At 40.4% G+C, this 23,512-nt stretch overlaps 1 protein-coding gene across 11 annotated transcripts in view; it reads left to right on the top strand.

Moving 5' to 3' along the window:
* EIF4G3 (eukaryotic translation initiation factor 4 gamma 3) overlaps positions 1-23,512 on the top strand; it is a 174,717-nt gene that overhangs the window by 33,890 nt on the left and 117,315 nt on the right. For 10 of the 11 annotated variants that reach the window (XM_059716609.1, XM_059716601.1, XM_059716605.1 and 7 more), the window contains exon 2: positions 14,814-14,889. In XM_059716609.1, coding sequence (XP_059572592.1) covers positions 14,814-14,889 — 76 coding nt within the window. Of the gene's footprint in view, positions 1-14,577; positions 14,691-14,813; positions 14,890-23,512 lie in introns of those variants that run through there. The other variant, XM_019499985.2, reaches the window with a different exon arrangement.

Consider the following 23,512-nt stretch of genomic DNA (forward strand, 5'->3'; position numbering starts at 1 on the left):
CCTAAATAGCATATACAAAATAAGTTGGGTAGCACTTGTTTTAATTGCATTTGAAGCTGTTCTTAAGGCAGTGTAACTTTTTATAATCATCACTCTCCCCGTTAAAAGAAGTTCAGGCTGTGCTGTTGCGTTGACCTCAGCTGACTTTCAGTTCAACATAGAAATGCTTGCCTACACGTTACTACTATTCCTTTGTTGCACCAGTGGCTATCACAGTCTTCAGTTCCAGCTCTACCAAGTTGCTCCATTCACTGAAAAGATCTCGCTGAGCACGTTGTGAACTTTCACAGAGTATGAAACTACAAATGGATGAAGACTGAAATACGTTGTAGAGCTCCCCGTTTTTAAGAATCATGCCTATCAAATGAACTGGAACAAGGATTCCCTGATATACAGTTTTCATGCCCTTAGCCTTATAAAAGCAAATTACACTGCTTCGATAATCCATGAAAAATTGTTCGAATGAAGTTTGCTAAAAAGCCTGTACTACTCTTGACATTTCTACTATGCAGGATTGGGATGTGTGCATTGTTCCTAAATGAAAGGGGTCATAGTATACCTCATAAATTCAGCCTGCAACGTATAGGTCCCCATGAATCTCTTTCAAAAACATGTTTGCCTTTTTGTCCGTGACCTCTTTAGCAATTCATCTGGTCAGTTTTTTCTCACTGTTCACAGTAATCCAGTGTTGCTGGGGGAATGTTTTGGAGATCACTTTGCAATTGATATTCAGGCAGCTTGCTTTCCCAATCTATGCCTTTGTGAAAGTTAACAACACTAGGTCATTTATGACTAGATTGCTTTATAGCATGGCTCACAGAAATTCCCAAACTGTAGACCTGCAAGAAGGAAGGTGGCTAGCGGAAAAATAAAATGTGAAAAGACTAGAAAGGGAGAGTAATTTTGAAGCTATAGATCTGTTCTTCTAGGTAGAAGGTTATTTCTACAGCAGCATAAGAGTACTTCTAACAGTATAGATACAGAGGTTCCTGCTCCAGAGTGCTTATTTAACAAATAGAAAAAAATGTACTATATCACACTTATGCAAAATACAGTGTAGTGTTCTGGGTACAAATCGAATGTCATGAGCCATTTCTAAATTACTGCATCTCAAGCTGTGTCGGAGTGGTGCCATGCTGCAGTTGTCCTAGTGAGGAATGCTTTTGGCTAATTCACACGGGGGCAAAGAGGTCCCCTTGTGACTGTGAACTCCCACCCCCTGCTTGGGTCTTTGGCCTGTTCCTCCATGTTTCTGTTGTACCCAAATACAGCCACTGTTCTCTTAGGCTAGAGCATCTTTGTTTTGGTCCTTTGACTGAAGCAGGGAAGTGCAGGTTTTGGGGAGAAAAATAACTTACCTTCAGTATCTCTCATGAAAAGGTTAGCAGGATCTTTTTTCTAGGGTTATATTTGAAATTGCTTGTACAACAATAATAACCTTATAGAAAAACAGATTTGTATTTGGCAACAGACCAAATTAAATGTGTGTGGGGTTTTTTGTTTGTTTTTTTTCTCCCCTTTACTTTTGCTGATAACTCGTTAGTTAATCTGTCAGCAGTACTTACTATCCGGAGAATCAACTCCTTATTTCTATCTCCAGGATCAAATCAACTTGCTCCTGGCTCAGTGTATATCTTTATTAAATACAGGTACCTCTAAAGCAGTTACACCTCCCAAATGCATGCACTTGGGAGAATTTTTGAACAGACTAAATGACTGTGTCCCCAAATGACCTCTCCCCCAGGCTTCTGTCTCAGAGGTTGGCCTGTTAAAAGCCATTGGTATTTCTTTTTTCTTTAGATGAACATGGCTGTCAGGTTTTTCTTTGCTCCATACCATTCTTCCTTTTTACACGAGTAAGCTCACCTCCCTCACTTAAGATATTGTTTATCTTTGCGTTAGACATGGAAATAATTATTCTGTGACCCTTTCAGACATTTAAAAACTATTTTGCCATAAATGTAAATTGACATGCTGTATCCACCATCTTGCCTCCATAAATGACATCTTGCATGAGATGCAGCAGAGGGATAGTAGCCACTACAGGAACTTGCCAAAAACCAAAGCTCCTTAAACATTTCACGTAATAGATTTTACTCGTGTTACTCACCGACTGCTAGTTATCAGGTGACTGTGTGCTCTTCAGCCCAGAGTTTAGTATGGCATTTAACCCTCAGACCAGGGAGTGGAAAACTTGTATACGTTCCAAAGCATATTGTTCTGCAACTTGGCAGATTAAGTAAATGCATCTTGACCCATGAATAACTTTCTTTTATTAGAATTCTTGAATATTAAAACATGGCCACACTCAGTGTGTTTGTACCAATACTTTAAAATGAATATGCGCTGTCTTTTAAATAGAGAATCTAATGGAAAAGTGGCTCTAAATGTCTTTTGATGATTGAAGTCAATGTTTCTCAACCTTTTAAGTAGCAAGTACCCCCTGACTTCTGAAAATTTTAATAAGTACCCCAACACTCAATTTTCCAAGGGATTTTATATTTACAGAATAATGTGTGCTATATGTTGGAAGAAGGGCTGTGTACATAAGGCTGTGATATGACAGATGTCTGATGCGGTGTGGATAGGGTTGCCTCCTTTTACACCAGGGGTGCACAACTCAAGTATGTACCTGGGCTAGAGGTGATGTTGCCCAAAGCTAGGAGGACTGAACCTAGTGCTGCGCAATGTGGGGCGCACCAAAATTTTTGCCATAGTTTTGAGAGGAAAAGGTGCGAGAGAGAGAGAGAGTGTTGGCGTACCTGCATACCCCCTGCCTGTCTCGCGTACCTCCAGGGGTACGCCAACCACAGGTTGAGAAACTATGGTCTAAGTAACCCCATCAGTGAATGTAAGATTTTTCCAGATGCTGGCCTGAATATATATGGGGGAAATTAAAAGGATTGGTATATACTAATGCTCCAGTACTGTGAAGCACACATCATCTTCTGAGTTCAGGGCATTTTGTTCCTGATGGAACTGAGCCCTGATCAGGCCCAGGTTTACTTTAGTTTCTCTGACTATGCAAGATAAGGGATATTCATCTCTGTGTAAAACATCTTCCGATAGTTCATTTTGTGCTAATGAACTAATGGTACCATAAACCTGTATATAAGAAGTCTGGCCTTTATTTTGTTAAGTGTCCACAGCTTTAAAACCATTAATTGAAGTTTAGCTAAGGAAGTGTGCTAACCAAAATGTGTGGTTTCTAAGGTGATCATTTACATTAATGGAAAAGCAGGTTTGAAATTACCTGTGTAATTGGCAACCTTAAATGTTTTTTTTTTTTTAAATATTTAACAAATTAAAAAAAATATATTAGTTGATAAATGGATTCACAGTCCATCTTATCAAGAATTAGCTGCCTTGCCCCATTTCAAGTTGTACCAAAAGAATAAGCAGTTTTAAGAGTCTGTTACCTTTTCCTGATCACGTAACAACGTGAACATTAAACATGGATGTTTAAACATTGGTTCCATACTTTAAATCTAAGCTACTTAAGTCCCCGCCCCCTCCTGTTTTTCCTCTGGGGCTTCAGAAAGAAAACGTAGTGCTAGCAGCAGTTACGGCTCTCATGGAGATGTCGGGCATTGAAGCGATGAACCTGTTCAGCGTGCGAGATCTTATAACTGGTCAGTTGGCTTTAGCTGTAAATGTAACGAAGTAGGGATGACATTTGGAAAATGTATTTTGGAAAGGAGCCGGCATCTCTCTTGTCTAAGTGTTGCAAATCTTATGAAAAGTATAGCCATTTTCTGGTCAACCCAGGAATACCATTATGTGCTAGCGGTGGTTTAAATTACAATCATTAACACTTGAATGCCGGTTTGGGGAAGGAAGAATATCTCCTTCTCTCATCCTTCTTTTCCATGAACATACTAGCTAGGTCATCAGTCGATTTGCAGCTTACAGAATAGGTTTTGCTGTCTGTAGCTATAACGTACAGATTTTCTGACCCCTGATTTACTGCTCTTTTGGCCATTTTTCTCAAAGGTGATGGTAACACCGGTTAAAGCAAAGGCCTTTTACCCTGTCTTCTAAGTTACCAAATACAAAATTTGCTTGAAGAGGTGAGGTTGCACACACATTAGAATAGCCAATATGGAAACTATGAGCTAAAATATTACCATTGAGTAAATAATTTGCCTTATAAAATATTTATGTTTATTTCATGTGAATACTCCATTTTATTTGCATTTAATACATTTGGTTAATCGTAACTTGGTTGTAAAAAATTGTTTGTTGTGTTACAGTAATTATCTTTGTACTAGCCCATGCAATGTTGATGCAGAGTTTCATAGATTTCATAGACATTAGGGCTGGAAGGGACCTCGGAAGATCATCAAGTCCAGCCCCCTGCCCAAGGGGCAGGAAGTCAGCTGGGGTCATAGGATCCCAGCAAGATAAGCATCCAAATTTCTCTTGAAGGCGTTCAACGTAGGTACATGAACCACCTCTGGTGGCAGGCTATTCCAGAACTTGGGGGCTCAGACAGTGAAGAATTTCTTCCTTATGTCCTTAGTTTATAACCGTTCGACCTCGTCATCCCTTGGGGCGCTCTGGTGAACAATCGTCCCCCTAGATCTTGGTGGTCACCCCGATAAACTTATAGGTGGCCATCAGATCACCCCTGAGCCTGCGCTTTTCCAGGCTTAAAGAGCCCCATGGCTCTCAGCCTGTCATCGTAAGGTCTGTTTTCCTGACCTCTGATCATACGCGTGGCTCTCCTCAGCACTCTCTCAAGCTTCTCCACATCCTTCTTGAATTGAGGTGCCCAAAACTGGGCGCAGTACTCCAGCTGCGGCCTCACCAAGGCCGAGTACAAGGGGAGAATGACGTCCTGGGATTTGCTTGAGAAGCATCTATGGATTCAAGCCAGCGTTTTGGTGGCTTTATTGGTCGCAGCATCACGTTGAAGACTCGTGTTCATCTTGTGGTCAGTCATGACCCCCAAGTCCCTTTCATCCGTAGTGCTAGCCAGCGTAGCACTGCCGAGCCTATAAGGATGCTGCAGGTTTTTCCTCCCAAGGTGGAGAAACTTGCATTTTTCAGTGTTGAACGCCATCAGGTTCTCGTCCGCCCATTTCTTGAGCCTGTCAAGGTCATCCTGGATCAACCTCCTGTCCTCAGGTGTGGATGCTTTACCCCAGAGTTTGGTATCATCAGCAAACTTGGCCAGTCCGCTTCTGATTCCAGTGTCCACATCATTAATGAAGATGTTGAACAATATGGGTCCAAGGACAGAGCCTTGGGGGACCCCACTGGTCATAGGGCACCATGACAATTGACTTTCGTCAACCACCACCCTGTGGGTCCGACCATGGAGCCAATTTCCCAGCCAGCAGATCGTGGTGGACCCAAGGCCACAATTGGCCAGTTTTGCCAAGAGGTGATCATGGGATACCGGATCGAAGGCTTTTTTGAAGTCAAGATATATGACATCAATCTCCTCTCCCTTGTCCAGGTGATAGGTCACCTGGTTGTAAAAGGAAATGAGATTTGGTCAAGCAAGACCTACCCGCAACAAACCTGTGCTGGCTATCCCTCAGGATGTTGCCGTTGGCCAGTCTGTTGAGAATGGCCTCTTTAATAATCTTTTCTAAGACCTTCCCCGGGATAGAGGTCAGGCTGATGGGCCTGTAGTTTGCCAGATCCACTTTCCTCCCTTGGACCTTCTTCCAGTCTTCAGGCACTTCATAAGAGTACCAGGAGTTCTCGAAGATCCGTGCCAGGGGCTGGGCTATGATGCTAGCCAGCTCCTTGAGTACTCTGGGGTGTAGATTGTCAGGGCCGGCTGACTTTAAGGTGTCCAGCCTTTCAGGGTGTTCCTTCACGAGGTCAGCATTGATAGAGGGCAGGGAATCTCCCTCACCCAGGCCTCCCTCACCCTGGCCCCTCTGTCCCATAGTGGGCAGGGGCGTCCCGTGGGACTGATGAAAGACCGATGCAAAGTACCCATTTAATAGGTTGGCTTTTTCCTGCGCGTCGGTTGTCAGTTGTCCCATCTGGTTTAGCAGGGGTCTAATGTTGCCCTTGCTTTTTCTTCTGCTCCCCACATATCTGAAAAAGGACTTTTTATTGTCCCTCATACTTGTAGCCAGTTGGAGTTCTGTCGCAGCCTTGGCTTTCCTGGTTTGCTCCCTGCAGGGCCGGACCAGTGTGGAATATTCCTCCTCGGAGGTGAACCCTGTCCTCCATCCTTTGTAGGCCTTTTTTGCCGCAGGAGGTCCGCAAGTTCCCTGGAGAGCCAAGGGGACTGCTGTGCCCTTTTGCTGCCTTTCCTCCGAGACAGAATAGCATTAGCTTATGCATCGAGGATCGCTCCCTTGAGGAGCAACCGCTCTACCAGAGCTTCCCTCTCCTTCGGGTTGTGGTGCCTTAGAGCCTCACCAACAAGCCTCCTGAGCTTGTCAAAGTCAGCTTTCCTGAAGTCAAGGACTTCTGTATTGCTGACTGACTTGCCAGCTTTATGGTGGATGGTGAAGGTGATCAGCTCGTGGTCGCTGTCACCCAGCTTCCCTTCGATCATTAGGTCGCTGATTAAGTCGTCCCCAGTTGCCAATACCAGGTCGAGCAGAGCTTTACCTCTCATTGGGCCGTAGACCTCTTGTGTCAGATAGAGGTCATTCATGCAGGAGAGGAAGGTTTGCGACTGTTTGGATTTAGCCAAGCGCTCGTCCCACGAGATGTCTGGGTAGTTGAAGTTCTCGTCTTGAAGCTGCTCAGAAGTAATGATGAAAGCCCAGTGGATAGGTAACTGGACTAGGATCCAAGATCCCAGATATACACCTTGGAGACGCACCTTCAGTGTGGTCATGGTGGGGTAGTTTTTTGTGACATCCCAAGGATCTTTTATGGCTAAATAGTTTAATTTGAGGCACTTGGTTAGGACTTGTGAGGGCTATATAAGTACCTAAGTGGGCGCAGAAACTTAGACTCTTAGAATTGTTCACCTGACAATTTCTGTTCAGTCATAAATCTCTTTATAACTTGATACAAATCAAACACAAAATTTTCACATCTGGGTACCTAAAATTAGACTCGTAGTGTTATAATTGGATACGTCTATAAAGTGGCTGGATTTTTTTTTTTTTTGTTTTTTTTTAATCCTGAACACCTGCAGCTCCCATTGATTTTTTGCCAGGATTTTTCATCTTCGAAAATTAAAGCATTTTATTTGGGTGCCTAATTATAGAATCAGAAGTTGGAACTTTAATTTCCTTATTTGAAAACTATGACTTAGTGCCTTTTAGGCAACATAATTTAATTGGGGGAATCATCACAATGTACTTCATTAGGCTTTTATTAAGCTATTGTCTTTACCTATCTGCATACACTGTGTATTAATGATCCGAGTATATTTAATGATGTGGTTGCCTTGGGTGATCAATCATGGTTGTGCTGTGAGCAGAGGGAAGCAGTAGGTGGTCAGTCGGTATGTGCATTTCAATGTGGTAGATTCTCCTTAGCCTTTTACAGAGAAATCCAATCAGATGACTGTTGGATATGGACTTTGATGTTGATTGACTCTGTTTTAGTAAACAGAGGTTAGCTGTAAGTCTGTAATACAATATAAGTCTGCAAAGAGAAAATGAATCACACAGAGGTCCCGTGGAAAAAAATACTGTTCCATCACGTAATTAAATACCCAGTCAGGCATATGTGTGGGGCCCGACTTAAGGTTTCATAGGCAGCCCTAGCTTGGGCATTTCTGAACCTTGAAGTGCTTTACTTTCAACTTTAACGTTCTTTGGTTTAGAGAGAGAGCGTGCGTGTTCACACTCATAAACAAAAATAATTTTAATATGTGGAAAGTGTGTGTGTGTGTTGCTTGGTTCATTTTCGAGCCCCTCATATGCGACATGTCACTTGGTAAGTGTTTTGATTTTTTTTAAGACTAGTTGTTTGTCCTATCAGGTTTCCTTTCCTTGGCTTCTGAAAAATAACCTGTCAAGAGATTAAATTTATTTTGAAGGGAGAGTTGATTCATGAAGTGCTTCTTAAATAAGACGCGTTTGTGGTGGCATTGACTTTTCAGGAGAGATGGGTATCTTGTTATATTCAAAGTGAAAGGGGAATTCGTTTCACTGTTTGGTGCTTCTGAGGCGTTCACACTGCATTTTCATTTCTCTTGTACAAAGATCCCTGGATTTTTCTAAATCCCTCCTATACTCTTTGAAGTCTGATGTGTTTTAGGTGAGTTTACCCATTTATTTGTGCTTTTAGCAGATGGCATTCTGTTTTGATTTTAGCCTGCGTAGGTTTTCTAAAGGGAATGCAGGGTTAACTTCCTTCCCCAGAAAATGTGGGAGGTGCCGCCTATTAGCTGCTGTTCCCTGGGAGTCAAGAAAGCACGGAAACATTTAATATGGAAAAGAGCCCGCATTCCTCTTGCAACTCACTTGAAATTCAGTGCTGGAAACTGCTTTATATGTGACTGAATCTTTTGTAGCTGCCTGTTTTTTGAAAGGAGAGTAAGCTTTATATCTGCACAAAATCTGGAAGAAATATTAACTGTGACCAGATGAAATTTGTAAGCTAAAAGATGTGTCAGCAGAGAGGCATTGCTTTAGGTTTCCCGTTGCAGCTATCGCTTTAAGACCATCTACGTGCTGCGCCACGGTGCAGAAGCTTCTCTTGAGAGCGAGGGAGACATAGCCGGGCTTTAAAAACAAGTAGCAGGGGGACGTGAATGCAGCCTTAGACTAGCGGGAAACCAAAGGTGGAAAATCTGGGTTTTCAGTCCAGTCTTAGGCAACACAGTCCTTATTAATTAAAATAATCCTTCTGCAGAGGGGCTGAGTGGATCTTCAAGCAGGCTGCCAGGTAAGATTGAGAGACTCACCCAGAGAGAGAAGGGCAGAGTGATCATCATGAAGTTTCAATATGTCCTACATATTGCACAGTAATGGGCTATTTAAGGGTGGGGCTGGTTTTTTCATTACCATTATTCGAATAAGGTCTGAATGATTTCTTTAGCATTATTTTCTCTTAGCCCTTTGAACATCGTTGCCAGTTTGAACCCTGCTAAATCTAATGCATCTCCACTTTAGGTTTTAATGTTCCATGTTTCTTTCAAATATGTTAAATATAGAAGAATCTCAGGCAGCGATGCATGGTGCTTTACAAGTTGTGTGTACCTTTAATGTGTTTTTCCTTTTTTTATTTTGTATTGTTAAAACCAAAAGGCTGAAAAAGATGGTGCTATTTTTGCATTTTGCTTTTGGTCTTAGGTAATGTTTTCCTGCCTTTCTCTAATCTTATGGATGACTTTACCTTGCTTTTATTTCAGTCTTTAATACAGTGTAAAAGGAGAGCTTGCATAGAGGTTATGTAACCCTAGAAATGGAAGGTAGGAGATTTGCTAGATTCTCCTCCTGGGATAGAAATCTTTGTTCTGAAGTGTTTTCATATGGATACAGCATTACTGATTAGTAGTCATAGGTTGGTTGCTTTTTAATTCATTTGAAAGACAATTACCCGATATACCAAGCAGTGCTGAAGAGGCCAGTGATCCATAAGAATAAAATGGTTGCTAAGGGCTGAGAATAACCTTGGGTGACAAGCACAGTTACAGGAAAAAATGGATTCATTTCCTATCTTTGCAGTTAAATAGTGTACAGAAATATGTAGTTTCTCTGTGATGTTTTCTAAAACTGAAAACGTGATACAAGCAAAAATGTACTCGGGATCTGGACATGTCTCCATTTTATGAGGTTGGATCCTGTAGAGAGGGGGAAGTTCTTGAAGGAGATTCATCTTCATTCCTATCATGCATCAGTCCAGATGAACAATGAAGAGAAATAATGATTTCGGGTTAAATTTAGCATTTCTGTATTTGCCAGCTATTCTGAATGCACCACAGAGCAGTAGATGCCATAACACCTAGGTGGGCAATACGTTCTGCTTTTTCAAAGTGAATTTCTCTAATTCTTATTACTCTCCCCCAACCAGATTGGTTGCTAAAAATAAAATTGGATAAGAAAGATATCCTTGTTCTTTATCTAAAGCGGTTGGGTTTTTTTAAATAAAATATTTTGTCACTGTCTGTTTGGTATTTAGTGGCTCCTGTTCTGGTCTTGAAAATTTCCCAGTTTGCACTCGCCATTTTTGCAGCCAAAAGAGACTGAGTGGGATTCCCATAGGACCTACTGGTACTGTTTGTTAATCTGCCAGATGTATCCACTGGACAGATGTTTATTTCATGAAGCAGGGAGCTCTAAAAGACAATGAATGAAATCCAGAACTAGTATACAGTGGTTCACTATACAGAGACATTTTGACTGAATAATATGCTGGTTTTACCAAATTGGACTGCTGGCCATTTTGTTAGGTTGTAGAATTTCATTAATGACAGGAGAAATCAACCAAACCATGTTCTAGTATACTTTAGTTAACCCCTGTCAGATTTGGTAGACTTTGGGATGGTTTTGTACACCCAGGTATAACATTCATACTCCGTTAAAGTCTCTTCTCCCCCCCCCAGGCAAACAAAATCTGCTGGTTTTGTTAACTTAATCCGCTGAAAATCTATCTCCTCTAAAAAATGATCTTGAATTTCAACTTCCCTCTGCAAAACTGAAAAAGATTAGCTTTAAACCAGTGTCTCTCCTAATGTATACACATTCTAACAGAAGAAATTAAATCCAAACCTTCAGAGTGGAACAAGCTCTCCAAGGACAGAAATAATGCCTTTTTGAAGTAAAGATTCTTTCAGTCAGTTGACACTGCTGTTTATTAAACTGCCTTTAGGCTAGAAATGTCATATATGAAGAAATGATGCAGTTCAGGAACAGGTGTATATCTGCAGTCTTTATTTCCTCATCACATATTGTTTGTTGGCTGCATAATATATGAGCATAGGATTTTCTTCAGCATGCTTGTCAATACTGTCACTGGTTAGAGGGCATCGAGAGAATGCTTAGCTTTTCATTTTTAATACCCTTCTGGAGATGGAGAACCGTGCATGGTTTCTCTAACTTGTAGACAAGCTACAGCTTCCTTTGTGATTTAAATTCCAGCATTTGTCCAGAGATATTAACAGGCGCTCACTCTTCTAGAGCATTTGAGATGCTTATCTCAGTAGCATATCAACTTTTACTTGAAAAGATTTCATGTTTCTCTCTCAATCCACTGATAAATGATGTTTTGTAAGTCTTCTAGTTCTTAGGAGGCAGAACATAGGACAAGCTAGTTACTGTTTGTTGGAATTGATATTTCCTGACCAGTACTCTATTTATGTAATTATCTTATGGCTTCTTTCCCTGTATCATCTAACCACATGACAATATTTAACTTAACCTCTCAATATCTGTCCTTTTATCCTAATAGGGAAGTATTACTTACAGATGGGATCTGAGGTATACAGGGCTCTCTGAATCACAAAGAAAGTCTGAGGCAGAGGCGGGAATGGCACTGAAACCTCCTAATTCCACACTAGGGCCCTAATCACTAAACTGTCCTTCATCTCTGTTGCCTACCATTTCTTGTCAGTCAGTTTTGCATTTAAAAAAAACGTCCCCAGTTTCTGTTGCTGCTTTTCCCCAAATAGGAATGAATGGTAGGTTCCTCAGGGCAGATGCTTAAGGTGAAATCTTGGCCTCTTTATAGTCAGTAGCAAAGTTCCTAATGGGGGCTGTGTATGCTTGTGAAGCACCAAGTACTTCTAATGTTGCTACATAAATAATAAGTTAGGACAGTGTCTGTCCTCTGCCTGAGGGATTGGAAATCTCAGGGCACCTGCGCGCGAGCGCCAGGGCTGCTCCGACGCGCTGGAATTCCAGCCCGTGGGTAATCGAGTCTGCTGGAGCGTGGTGATTGCTGTGCTCCAGCAGCCTCCTGCATCTCGTGTGTCACCGCCCCTGCACTTAACAATGGTGGCGGGGGCGCTTGAACTACAGCTTGTTGAGCGAGCTTTAATTCAAACACCCTGCCGCCATTTATAAACACGGGATACTGATACACAAGACGCAGCGGTGTTTTAATTAGAGTGGCTCTCGGACTCACTCCAGTTAACGCGTGCCGCCCCCCCCGAGCGTGTGTAAAAGCACCATCGGGTTTTAAGCATGGTGTTTTCAGCAGGATCACTTTTCCCTTGGTGTTTGGAAGGAGTCATGGGAGTTCCCAGGTAAGGATAATCAGGCTCAGTGTGCATACGTTCAGAGTTATTTCAGTCTGCCGTACTCTGACGGAAGTGAACCTCGGTTTTCAGACACTGAGAACTCGGCACCCACCAGCTGTGGGAAGTGGTAGCGTGTGACATTTCAGAAGAAAGGATTTCTTCATGTTTCTTCCTGGCCATGTGACTGTGGCAGAATCCTCTTGATTCAAAGGAAGTTTTAGTTTCTGACCGTGGGTAACTTTCCTTCTGAAGAAGCCAACTGGGAAATGTGAGCCGCTTCCCTTGCTGCTCACCTCTCAGACCCAAACCTGTCACAGTAAGACTTAGGAGGAACGCTGTTTTGGAGGAAAAGCCCTGAAGGTTTGTGTGCTGTTTATATTCTGTCTGACGTTACATGAAAAGTGTTTGTTATATGAGACAAAGAGATAAATACTGAATTTACCTGCTAAAAGCCAGGTAATTTAATTGGATTGTGCCACTTAGGCTTGATTTGGCAGTTTGCAAGTTGAGAAGAAACGGTGCTTATATAGAAATAAATTCTTGTTGGCTTTTTAATGTGGAGATATGAGCTGAGCATGATTTTGGGAGTCGGGGACTCTGGGTTCCTAATCTCATCTCCGTCACTGGATCTGTTTTTAATTGTAGGCTTACTGTTTTACTTCTGCCATACTTCTAAAATGCTGATTATTTCTCACGTGCAGAGGGGTTGTGCCAATTAGAATATTCTAAAATGGTCTCCATTCTAAGGTTTAAAATTACTCTATTACTTAATGATTGACTAAGCATTACGATCACTTTAAAATAAAAGGGGTTGAGACACCCAGTTGCATTTTTGGCATCCTCTGAGGTTATGTTTACAAGTTCATTTTTGATCCTGCTTGCTGGAGAGATGACGTTCTTTGTGGCACTGACAGCATGGGAATACAATGTAAAGTTGTAAGCTGGTTTCTGTTCCGCTTTAACAAGGATTTAGCAGCTCTGGGAAAGCGTCAGCTACAGAACATTCGAAACAGTTGACAAATATGTAGGAGTTAAAGTGTGAACAGTAATTATTTTACTCTTTGCAATTAAACGCTTTTTTGTTCCTCCTGTGTTGGGGTTTTGTTTCTATTGTTGCCTGAGTAACAACAAAAAAAACAACAGGTTGTTTTCAATTATTTTTTTTAAATAAACGCTTCATCTATATTTTAAACACTAAAATAGTTGATCCAGTTATGCAGCGTTGTTGGTTGTAGCTGTGTTGGTCTAAGAACATAGTCAGGCAGGGTTCTTTGGGTAGATGTGATATCTTTTATTAGACCAACTAAATAGTTTTTCCAACTCTTTTTAACTTCTCTCAACTTTTTAGTTGGTCTAATAAAAGATATCATGTCTACCCAGAGAACCTTGCCTGCCTTTAAACAATAGTTCAGTAATTGCATCAAGTTATCAAGTTGAACTATTATTAATGGTATGAAATGCATCTCTGTTCTTTTATTGCTTTAACTGTGCTTCTGTTGCTGATGTCACAGTTATTTTCATTCTTTAGAAAGAAATTATTTGATAGGTCACGGGCTATGATCGTGCAGGAGCGTTTGGAGTTCGAGGTGCTAGGCTAGTAGTCGTATCCAAACTGGAGGCTCAGAATTTAGCTCTCGTGTGTGTTTGTTTTCCTTTGAACACAGCCAAAGAAGTTTCTATGACTTGGTTAAATCAGTGAAAAATCAGTGAAAATATATTTCCTCTTTAATTTAAACAGTGTTTGTAGTCTGAACATTGTTACCTTAGGCTTGTACCCAAGAAATAGAATGTGACACTAAATGGAAACCTATCATATTTAGTTTTTCAAGAAGTCTGATGCACAAAAAGTGAAGAGCGGAAAAGATAAGATGTCAACATTAATCATACAATGCCTAATTTTACTGATGTAGTCCCATTGCCTTAGAGTTAAGTGTGTGTACATGAATAAATCCTTAAAGTATTAAGAAAAGAAAAACATTTTTTTCTAAAGATTTTTGTATTTATAACTGTTCTTTCCAATAAACATTTTAGATTTTCTTTTGAGTTTAATTACTTTAACAAGGTCTACTTTCCTGGTTTTCAGTAAATAAACTCATTCCAATTTTAAAATTGCTGGGAAGAACAAAATTATGGTTTTTCTTTAAATAACAACACTGCCAATACATTAACAATTGGATTATATTGGCCAGCCCCCTGTAGAAGTGACTTTTGCAGGGGTGGGGGTGGCATGGAAGGGAAGGACGTAACCATTTAAAGAGAAGAAAACAAGGACCCAATTATAACATTATTCCTACACATTTAGCAGCAAAACAGGGCTGGCCTTTGTCAGAAGATTCAGTGGTGGTTAACACTGTCTCACTGAATCTAAAGCCTCTCTTTCTTGAAAAGCAGAGATGAGAGATTCTTATAAGGCTCAAGTTTTATGTCTTGTTCAGTAATTTTGTTTGCTTTCGGTTACTCTTGTCATATTTATCCAGGAAATCAGTTCTTGAAGGATATGCTTACTAATATAGGAGACCTGAAGGATTGTATCTTCCTGTTGAATGCGAGAGCCTTTGAAGATGTTTGTGTATCTGCCTGCCTTAGGAAGGTGCTTACATATGTTGACAAATGAAAGCTCTTTGCATCGTGCTGTTGATATATAGTACACAGCCCTTCTTTGGGGGTTTTTCCTTAACTTGATGTATTACAGAATTCCCAGAGGTCCTGTGCAGCAGCCCCTCGAGGATCGGATCTTTACGCCGACAGTCTCAGCTGTGTACAGCACTGTAAGTATCTAAAGCCAGTCTGCCCATCCTGAATCTTCAGTTCTGTGTTTGCCTTTTTTTTTTCCCCTCACAAATAAATTTAATTGAGTAATTTCATCCCACTCCTCTGAAATTGCTGGTCTTCAACATATTTTATAAAATTCCATTTTTATCACTTCTAAATAAAGAGCAGTAAATGGGAGAAATGTTGTTTTAATACTTCATAATGGACTCAGAGTTGGATTTTGTTTGTTTGTTTGTTTAAAACATCTGCAGTTTTACTGAGCAGAATTTACAAACTTTCTTAAGCAAGCTGTCCTCAGTAAAAATATCAGCCATGGTCTCTGTAGGTCCCTTCTTGAATATCTGGATGGAATGTATTATTTGTGGCACAGTGGTAGCAAGATGCTGATATTCCACAAAAAAAAAAGTTTCACGTAAATGTTTGTACGTCAAATATCTTATTTAAAGCCATCAGCAGAAGAAGCAACTCTACAAGCAGGTTTAAAAATTGAGAGAGATTTTTGGTGAACTATTTAAAAAATGTTTTGGATGTTGACTCGTAATGGAACTCAGACTGAAAATCTAGAAATGGTGTGCACATATGACAGGATTTTTTTAATATGTGGCTTTTTTTAAGAGGTAAAGCCAGAAGCCCAGTATCCATTGAGCTATGTTATAATTATGCAGCCTGGAATGAGACATTTTAATTTACCAAAGAGTTATTGCAGGAAGTTTTTATTTTTGTTTATACTAATTGATCTTAAGCTCATTACGGTTTGCATGATAGCATGAGCTCCTTATAGAAAAGGAGAGTCAAACTTGCTAAAGAAAAGGTTATTTTTCTGTTTATTTGCATGACTAGCTGGTGAAGGGGTCATCATCTGTTTTGTTTTGAGATTCAGAGTCCAAAAAGATTTATTGCCTTTTCTATCTGTGATCCATGATGATGACAGAAAAGAGCTCATGTGCTCTCTCAGAACCTCTCCTCCCAGCTGGGAGACTCTTTCAGAAAAGAAGGTCCTCTTGCATCAAGCTGGAACGGGGATTGTATCCTGTGTCGCATCTATTCTTGGATTCCTGGGAGTGGGAGAAGATGATGAAAGAACTCAAACAGCTTGTCTAGGATGTTTCTTGAGCTGACTTATGGTGGATACCTATAGATACCAATGTACACAATCGGAGAACTAGTCTAAGCAAAGATCAAAGCTTGTGACATTCAGTGGTTCACCAGACTAAAGCTGCAAGCTGTTTGCTGATATTAGCATTCCTGCATTGGCTTCAGAGCCAATTTTGTATTCAAATCAATGAACTGTCCTTGATTGTATACATAATGAAATAAGAAGGGTTGGTGGCAGGAAAAGCAGTGCACGGGGCCTTGAAGCAAGGTTGTGAGCCTTGAAATAATACATTGAAAATCCCACTCTAGAGGTCCATCTTCAAAACTTAAAAGGGGGAAAGCAACCATGTCATTATGTATTCTGTATAGACAATATAGGAACCCCCAAAACTACTGCATTGTCTTGCATACAGCACCCTCATTCCCCCCCCCCCCCCAAAAAAAAAAAAAAAGACACCTTGTTTTTGGAGAAGACCAAATACAGGAAAAAATATTTTTTTCCAGAGGTTTGGCTGCACAGAATAGGGACAGAGCCCAATACTCCCCCAATATATATATAATATCACGCTGCACTGTATACCCAATAATTGCTTTTTATTTCTGTGTTTTAATATTTGTACCCTCTCTAAATGTGGAATTGAGGACAAGGTGTATGTATCCCTATTTTCAAACCTAGCATGACTGATGTGAGTTTGGCAGCCTTGGGAAAAGCAGCTGCACTCCTGTGTGACTAATTCAAGAGTTATGGGTAGTTTTACGACCCACTATAATCTGCCTGATTTCTGAAATTCTTCCTGCACAGTATGGCTGATAATGAGCCTCCTCTCTCTTGGTAGGTCTTCATCTTCCAGTAATCCAGTTCCTCTTTTTCTGCTAATTGTTTGTCTGCTGCCCATGGGAATTTCTCTTCCCTTTGGTTTCACAGCTCTGCCCACTGCTCTTAATTGCTGCACTTGCTCTCCTTCTCAGACCTTGCATTTGAAAGCTTGTCTGACTTTATCAGATCTATGCAATTGGTCCAATAAAAGATATCACCTAAAAAAAAAAAATCCTTGCCTGTTGCATAATTGAAAGGTTATATGTTCGCAGTACTGTGTACTGATGCCGAGTTGACGCTGCAGTACCTCTGACTTTAGAGTGAGGTCACAGCGGTCTAGCCATTTTGCAGCCTCGACTATGTTTGGAAACGTTAATTGAAAATAGTGGAAAATGTGTATAGCTTGCACTGTAGGCCACAACTGAAATAGCCAAAATGGTGATCCTTCAAAAAGAATTAAAGTGAATTAGTTGGGCACCATTTTTATTGGAGAGAAATGGCAGGTGAGGAATAAGTATATGAATTTAATTGGATGCGTGGTGAGACTTGCTTTTGTAACCTCCAGGAACAAAAAATGACACTAGATGGTTCACCCCAGCACTTAGTTATCCTTCCTTTGATAGACTTTTTGTTCAGTAGAATTGTACCTGTGGGGATGGGAGTGAGACTGGAATATATCATTAGTAACGTAATCGGTAGATTTAGATTTAATCCTTCTCTTTTGAGGTAAACTAGTGTTGAAAAATTTGATTTAGATTAGTCTAATCCTCAGGAGTAATGTTTTAATTCATAAAATTTATTCATATAGTCTATTATTAAAAGGGAGAAAATTAGCATGGCATATTGTCAGGTGCAGCAGTTGGCCACATGCAGTTTTTCCTCTATGTACCTTTTTCATAATAGCATTTGGTAGAATTCTTTACTTAATTCATGTCATTTAAGAAAACTACTTATACATCAGATATGACGTCCAGAACTGTATAGTCCCGTAGGAAACCAGTGGAAAAATCCAGTTTTGTTTTTGTCTTAAAATATTCCTAAATCTAAATGATCTTATTATAGGTGAAAGAAGGGGAAGGAATTTAATTTGTAGTGGCTGCAGTGAATACAAGCCTTAAATATCTTGGAGCTTATCCATTAAATTGCTATGTATTACTACTTTTAGAATACGTAATTATGGGTGCTAACTTGTAGTGAAAGACAAACTGATGTAAATCCTGTAGTAGAGCAGAACATGCTTCCCAGGATTATTAAGTTTAGCATGGGGCATGCATGGAATTCAGAATATATAATGCAAAGTCAGGCCAATAAGCAAATTGATCTAGGTCAACTTCCTACTCAGTCCTACTCAGTAATGTATTTATTACAGCGGAGATTTATAGTTCTGCTGTAATAAATAAATAAATTGATATGTCCTGAGCTCCGAAACTTACTACAAAACTGCTCCAGGGGAATTGACTTTTTTATTGCTAATGTCATTTGGCTTGTTTTGAGTTAAATATAAATAAGATTTTGCTGAAGAATATTTCTGCCTGATAGACTCCAATAGTTGGGTTTTTAATTAATTTTTGCAGGAAGTTGGTCCCTGATGTGATCTAATTGCTATTTGTGAATTAATTCAATACACATTGAAATTGAGTGACAAATGCACGTGAGCCATGTGTAACACGGCCCTTCAAGGGCCAGGCCTGGTTTGTACTGATTCTGAGCCCCAATGGGTTTCTTTTGAGCAGATGACATTGTTGTATCCAGTTGTACCTGGTTGCATGGTGGCTTGTGCTTTAAACTGGAGCATAGATTTGAGTTGTACCTGGTTGCATGGTGGCTTGTGCTTTAAACTGGAGCGTAGATTTGAGAAAACTCTCATTTGCACTTCTAGTATTATGAGAATTAGAATGTGTATTTTCTTGAGTGAAAGGAAGCAGTCCGATCCTGTGGCACCTCATCTCTTCCTATGTGGAACAGAACATAAAAACCACCCGCTTACTGCGTCAGACAATAAGTCTCACTAGCCCAGTATCCGGACTTATGTGGTGGGAGTGTGTGGATGCTGAGAGGAGAGTGAAGAAAGCATACCCAGAATTGTCCATCTCGTGCTTCTCTCCCACTGCAGCTCCCAACGCTCAGAGATGCAAGAAGCCTCATTCAGAGGCTGCATCCATATGCTCAGTACCTAACTGCATACCATTCCTCTGTGAATTTTTCCATTCCTCTTTTCGACCTGGGTGAAACCATCAGTGCACACATCTGATGGCAATGAGTTCTACAGTTGGATGCAGTCTGAAAGTAATTTCCTTTTGTTAGTTTTAAACTTACTTCTAAATAGTTTCAGTTTGTGCCCCTTACTTCTAGTATTTTGAGAGATGGTAAGTAATGGGTCTCTAATTACTTTCCCTGCATCACTTAATATTTTATAAATTTCTATTGTGTCCTGCTTCCCTTTCCCCTCCACCTCTCTGCCTCTGCCAGTGACAATCCTCTCAGCTGAAAAGTCTCCTCAAATGAAAGCCCCTCCATTCCCCTAATAGTCCTTCTCTGCACCCTTTCTAGTTTTTCTATTGCTTTTTTTTTGAGGTGGGAGACCAAAGTTATAAAGGCCGTATTGATCCTTTCCCATGTCTTCAGGGAGGACAGAAAGCAAGTGGATACTTGGTTAGACAGTGCCGTCTCACTGGAGTGGGGTGGAAGGGAAGAGAGGTCTGCATTTCTAGGTGTGTTGTTTAGACAAGTAGATTCTACGGTTGGAGGTAAAACCCACTTCCATGCATTTTGTAGTGTCCAAAAGGCAGAAAAGACCCCTATCTAACCTGATGCAAAACAGAGTTAATTGGGGTAAGCTTGATTCTTCTTTTACTTTCATATGCATGCTTGTGTGTTCATTTGGTTGCTTTTCTTCAGGGAGGAATCGTTGATGGACATCTGAGAATTTCACACCCAACAGCAACACTGTGACTTGCTTTTGTGTCCTTTAGAGGGTATTTCAGCAATGAAGAGAATCCTGTAGAAAAGAGATTATGAGGGATTAGCTACTCTAGCCACTGTGCATTTAAACTAAAGATCTAGGTCAGGAGGCCGATTTTCATTCTACTGCCTAGCTGCTGCTGTGTACAAGAGGGATGTGCCTTAAGTACTTCTTTGGAACCATTTACATCAGGTTCCTTGTTGAATCTGAATGTTGAACAGAAAGAAATTCTGCCCAGTCTGGACTTTTTTTGTTTTTGTTTTAATTTAGTAAAGTTAATGTGCATATGGCTGTCATTTCCCCTTCCAGCTATCACTGCATCCCATAGATGACATACAAAATATAAATATGAAAAAAACTGTGTGGGTGTACATTTTCTGTTTCCTTATCTCTTGATCCAGAATGATTGAAAATAAAAGGCTAATTGACATTACTACTGATGTGCAGATAGCTAGATTTTGAGATGAGGTTATAGAGGAAAGTGATAAACTGAACAGTAACAAATCACAAGGACCAGCTGACAGTTCCCCAAGAGTCCTGAGAGAGCTCAAATTTGAAATTTGGATCTGACTTTTTAGCCTGTAATCTTAAAGCCAGCCTCTGTACTGGAGGACTGGGTGATAGCCAATGTAACCCCAGTCTTTAGACAGGGTTCCCTAGGAGATCCAGGGAACTACAGACCAGTAAATTCTGTTCCTGACATTGGTAGAAATTATAATAAAAATAGGATTCATTGTCACATAGAGAAACAAGATGGCTTTTGTGAAGGGAGGTCATGCTGGAGTTTTTTGAGGGCCCCAGCAAGCCTGAGGATCAGGGCAGTCCAGTTTGATATAGGATATTTGGATTTTCAGAAAGCTTTGGACAAAAGTTCCACACTAAAGGCTCTTAAAGAAATTAGGTTGGCAAGGCATTAGAGGGAAGGTCCACTCTTGGATCAGTAATTGGTTGAAGGACAGGAATCCAAATACTTATAAATGATCAGCTCACACAGTGGAGAGAGGTAAACAGCGCAGTTTCCCAAGGGTCTATACTAGGACGTATGCTGTTTAACATATTTACAAATGGTTTGAAAGCCGGTTGACTGGTGAGGTGGCCAAGTTTTATAGATTATGCTGTATTATTTCAGGGTGGTAAAAGGGCAAAGCTGACTGAAGAGCTGAACATGGACAGAAAATTGAGTATGAAGTTCAATCTTGATAAGTGCATTCACACGCATGGGGTAAAAATAGCCCGAGATGCATATACCTGATGATGGGTAATACATTATTTGTTCCTGCTCAGAGTTAGATATCCTAGTTCTTTGAAAGCATCAGCCCAGTGTTCAGCAGCAGTCAAAAAGGGAAATAGCGTGTTTGAATCATTAAGAATAGGACTGAAAATAGAAAATGTCATTATATTACTGGATAGGTCCAGGGTAACCCCACACCTTGAATACTCTGTGTAGGTGTGGTCCCCTCGTCTCCAAGAGGATGCGCTAGAACTAGAAAAGGCAAAAGAGGAGGACGAGAAGGATAATTGGAGGAATGCAGAGAATGAATAGGCTATGACTTTTCACCTTAGAAGATAAGACTACTGAAAGAGGACATGCTAACTGTCTACAAAACTATGCATGATTTGGAGGAAGTAAATAGTAAATCCCTATCTCTCAGTATGGGAATTAGGAGACATTCAGTGCAATGATTAGCAGGTTTAAAACAAACGTTCCTTTTCACACCGTGGGTAATTAGCTTGTTGATCTTGTTGCCACAGAATGTGAAGGCTGATCCTTTAACTGGGTTGAAAAGGGGATTTGACAGATTCATGAAAGATGTGGGCATTAATCATGGCAGGAATTACACGTTGTAGTGGTTTAGTTTCAACATTAGGACTACTTAGACCTTGAATGCTAGAAGCTGTGCAGGGAATGTTATAGGGGATGGATCATTCTGGGTTTGCTTTGCTTAAATATTCTTCCACACTGTGAGAGGCAGGGTACTAAAATAGATGGACCTGTGGTGTGACCCAGTCTGGCAGTTTCTTATGTTTATCTAAGTTGCAGAAAAATAGAATTTCAGAGGCATTAAAATAAAGACATTTTAATCCAAGTGGACAGCAAATTAATCCCACATCAGTTTCATTTTTTATATATTTTCTATTTTCTTGGAGAGAGAGCACTTTTAAAGACTGAATGATAGGCTCTCCACTGCTTGCTTATGACACAGTTTTAGGTTTGACAGATTCATATTTAATTCCACATATCCATTGTTTAGGCAAAGACTTTGATCTGTGAACTTGAGTGAAAGTTGTATTTGCTTAGCTTGCATCTTAGACCTGTTGCACATCTTGCAGAATTCCAGCTGATAAACGGAAAGCAGAAACTTTTTGCACTATATGTAAATGGCTTGCATCTTGAGACAAGTATTTTGGAACAAATCCAGTCAGTTGTTTCTAGTTTCTGCTTTTTTCATTACTGAATAGTTGAAGTGAAGCTTGTGTTCCTTTAGAATTTATGAACTTAATCTGCATTCTAGCAGATGTAATGAAAAGAAGAACTTCAGAAACTGATGAAATTTAACCTGTAACACAGTTTCTTAAATGCGTCTATATAGATGTAACATTTCCTGCTCTAATTGGCATTTTCTTAGAGAAACATTACATTTTACAATTTGTTAGAGATTCTTATTTCTGGACTATTTCGATGTGAATATAAGCAGGGCGTGCTATTCTTATAGTTACTTGGGATTAAGATGCATACTTTTTAGTAGGGTTCAAACTCTCACTTTCTGACAGATGATAGTTGGTGTTGGTTTGTAAGGGAATCGTTACTTTTGCCGGTCCATGCCCCATGGCTTCTAGAGAGCCTCAGTTGAACAGATCCTCTTGTGTATATGTTAGTTTGTGTCTATGAGACTGTCACCAGGAGAGAGGGGGAGAAGAGCTTTATAGGCTTCTTTTTGACATTTAAAAGAGGACTTGTGCTATCAGAGGAGAGAATTTTTTATTTGTTACCCGAGTCAAGAAGAGGGGGTAAAGGACCTGGATTGTTTTAAGGTAATTTTATAGAAGGGTTGATTTGATAGGATAGGGAATTTTTGGTTCAGCAATCAGTGTGTGTAACAGGTGGAATCCATATTTGCAGTTCCTATTCTGGAGCATAGGAGTAAGTCAGTGTGGCATATGTCTGGCAAAACCCATGTTTCAGGGCTTTGATCACCTGTAGGGGCTTGGAAGGAGTTTATTTTCCCCTCATCAAAGATACAGGCCTGCTGAAGCACTGAGGTCTTGGCCACAGTCAAGGCTGGTGGTGGCTTTTGACTGAAGTGTGCTGATTTCCTTGCTGTAGTTAGAAAACTCAGAAGCTCCTGTCTGGAGGGTCTTACTTCTCCACTTGGAGTCATAGTGTTTGCCAGATTTGGGGTCAGAAAGGCATTTTTACCATTGGGTTGACATGCTGTGGGAGTTTTTTTTTGCCTTTCCCTGTAGTATGGGGCATGGTGGGGTGCTGTAGCCATCATGGTTTGGAGAAAATGCAGGAAGAAAGGTTTGTTTGATTATATCTTTTATTGGATTCACTTTGTAACTGTGAGATATGTTAACACACATTTTGGGGAAGAAAGTGCCCTGGTTCAGGTCTGCTGCTTCTGCTAATGTCTCTGTTCTGCATCACCTGTGGAGGATGCAGCAGGACTTTGACAAGGGCACTTTGTGACCAAAAGCTTGTCTCCCATCTCTCCCAGCTATAAAATTTTATCCAATGAAAGAT

The sequence above is a fragment of the Alligator mississippiensis genome, chromosome 13 (genome assembly GCF_030867095.1).
Source record: "Alligator mississippiensis isolate rAllMis1 chromosome 13, rAllMis1, whole genome shotgun sequence".
Taxonomy (NCBI): domain Eukaryota; kingdom Metazoa; phylum Chordata; order Crocodylia; family Alligatoridae; genus Alligator; species Alligator mississippiensis.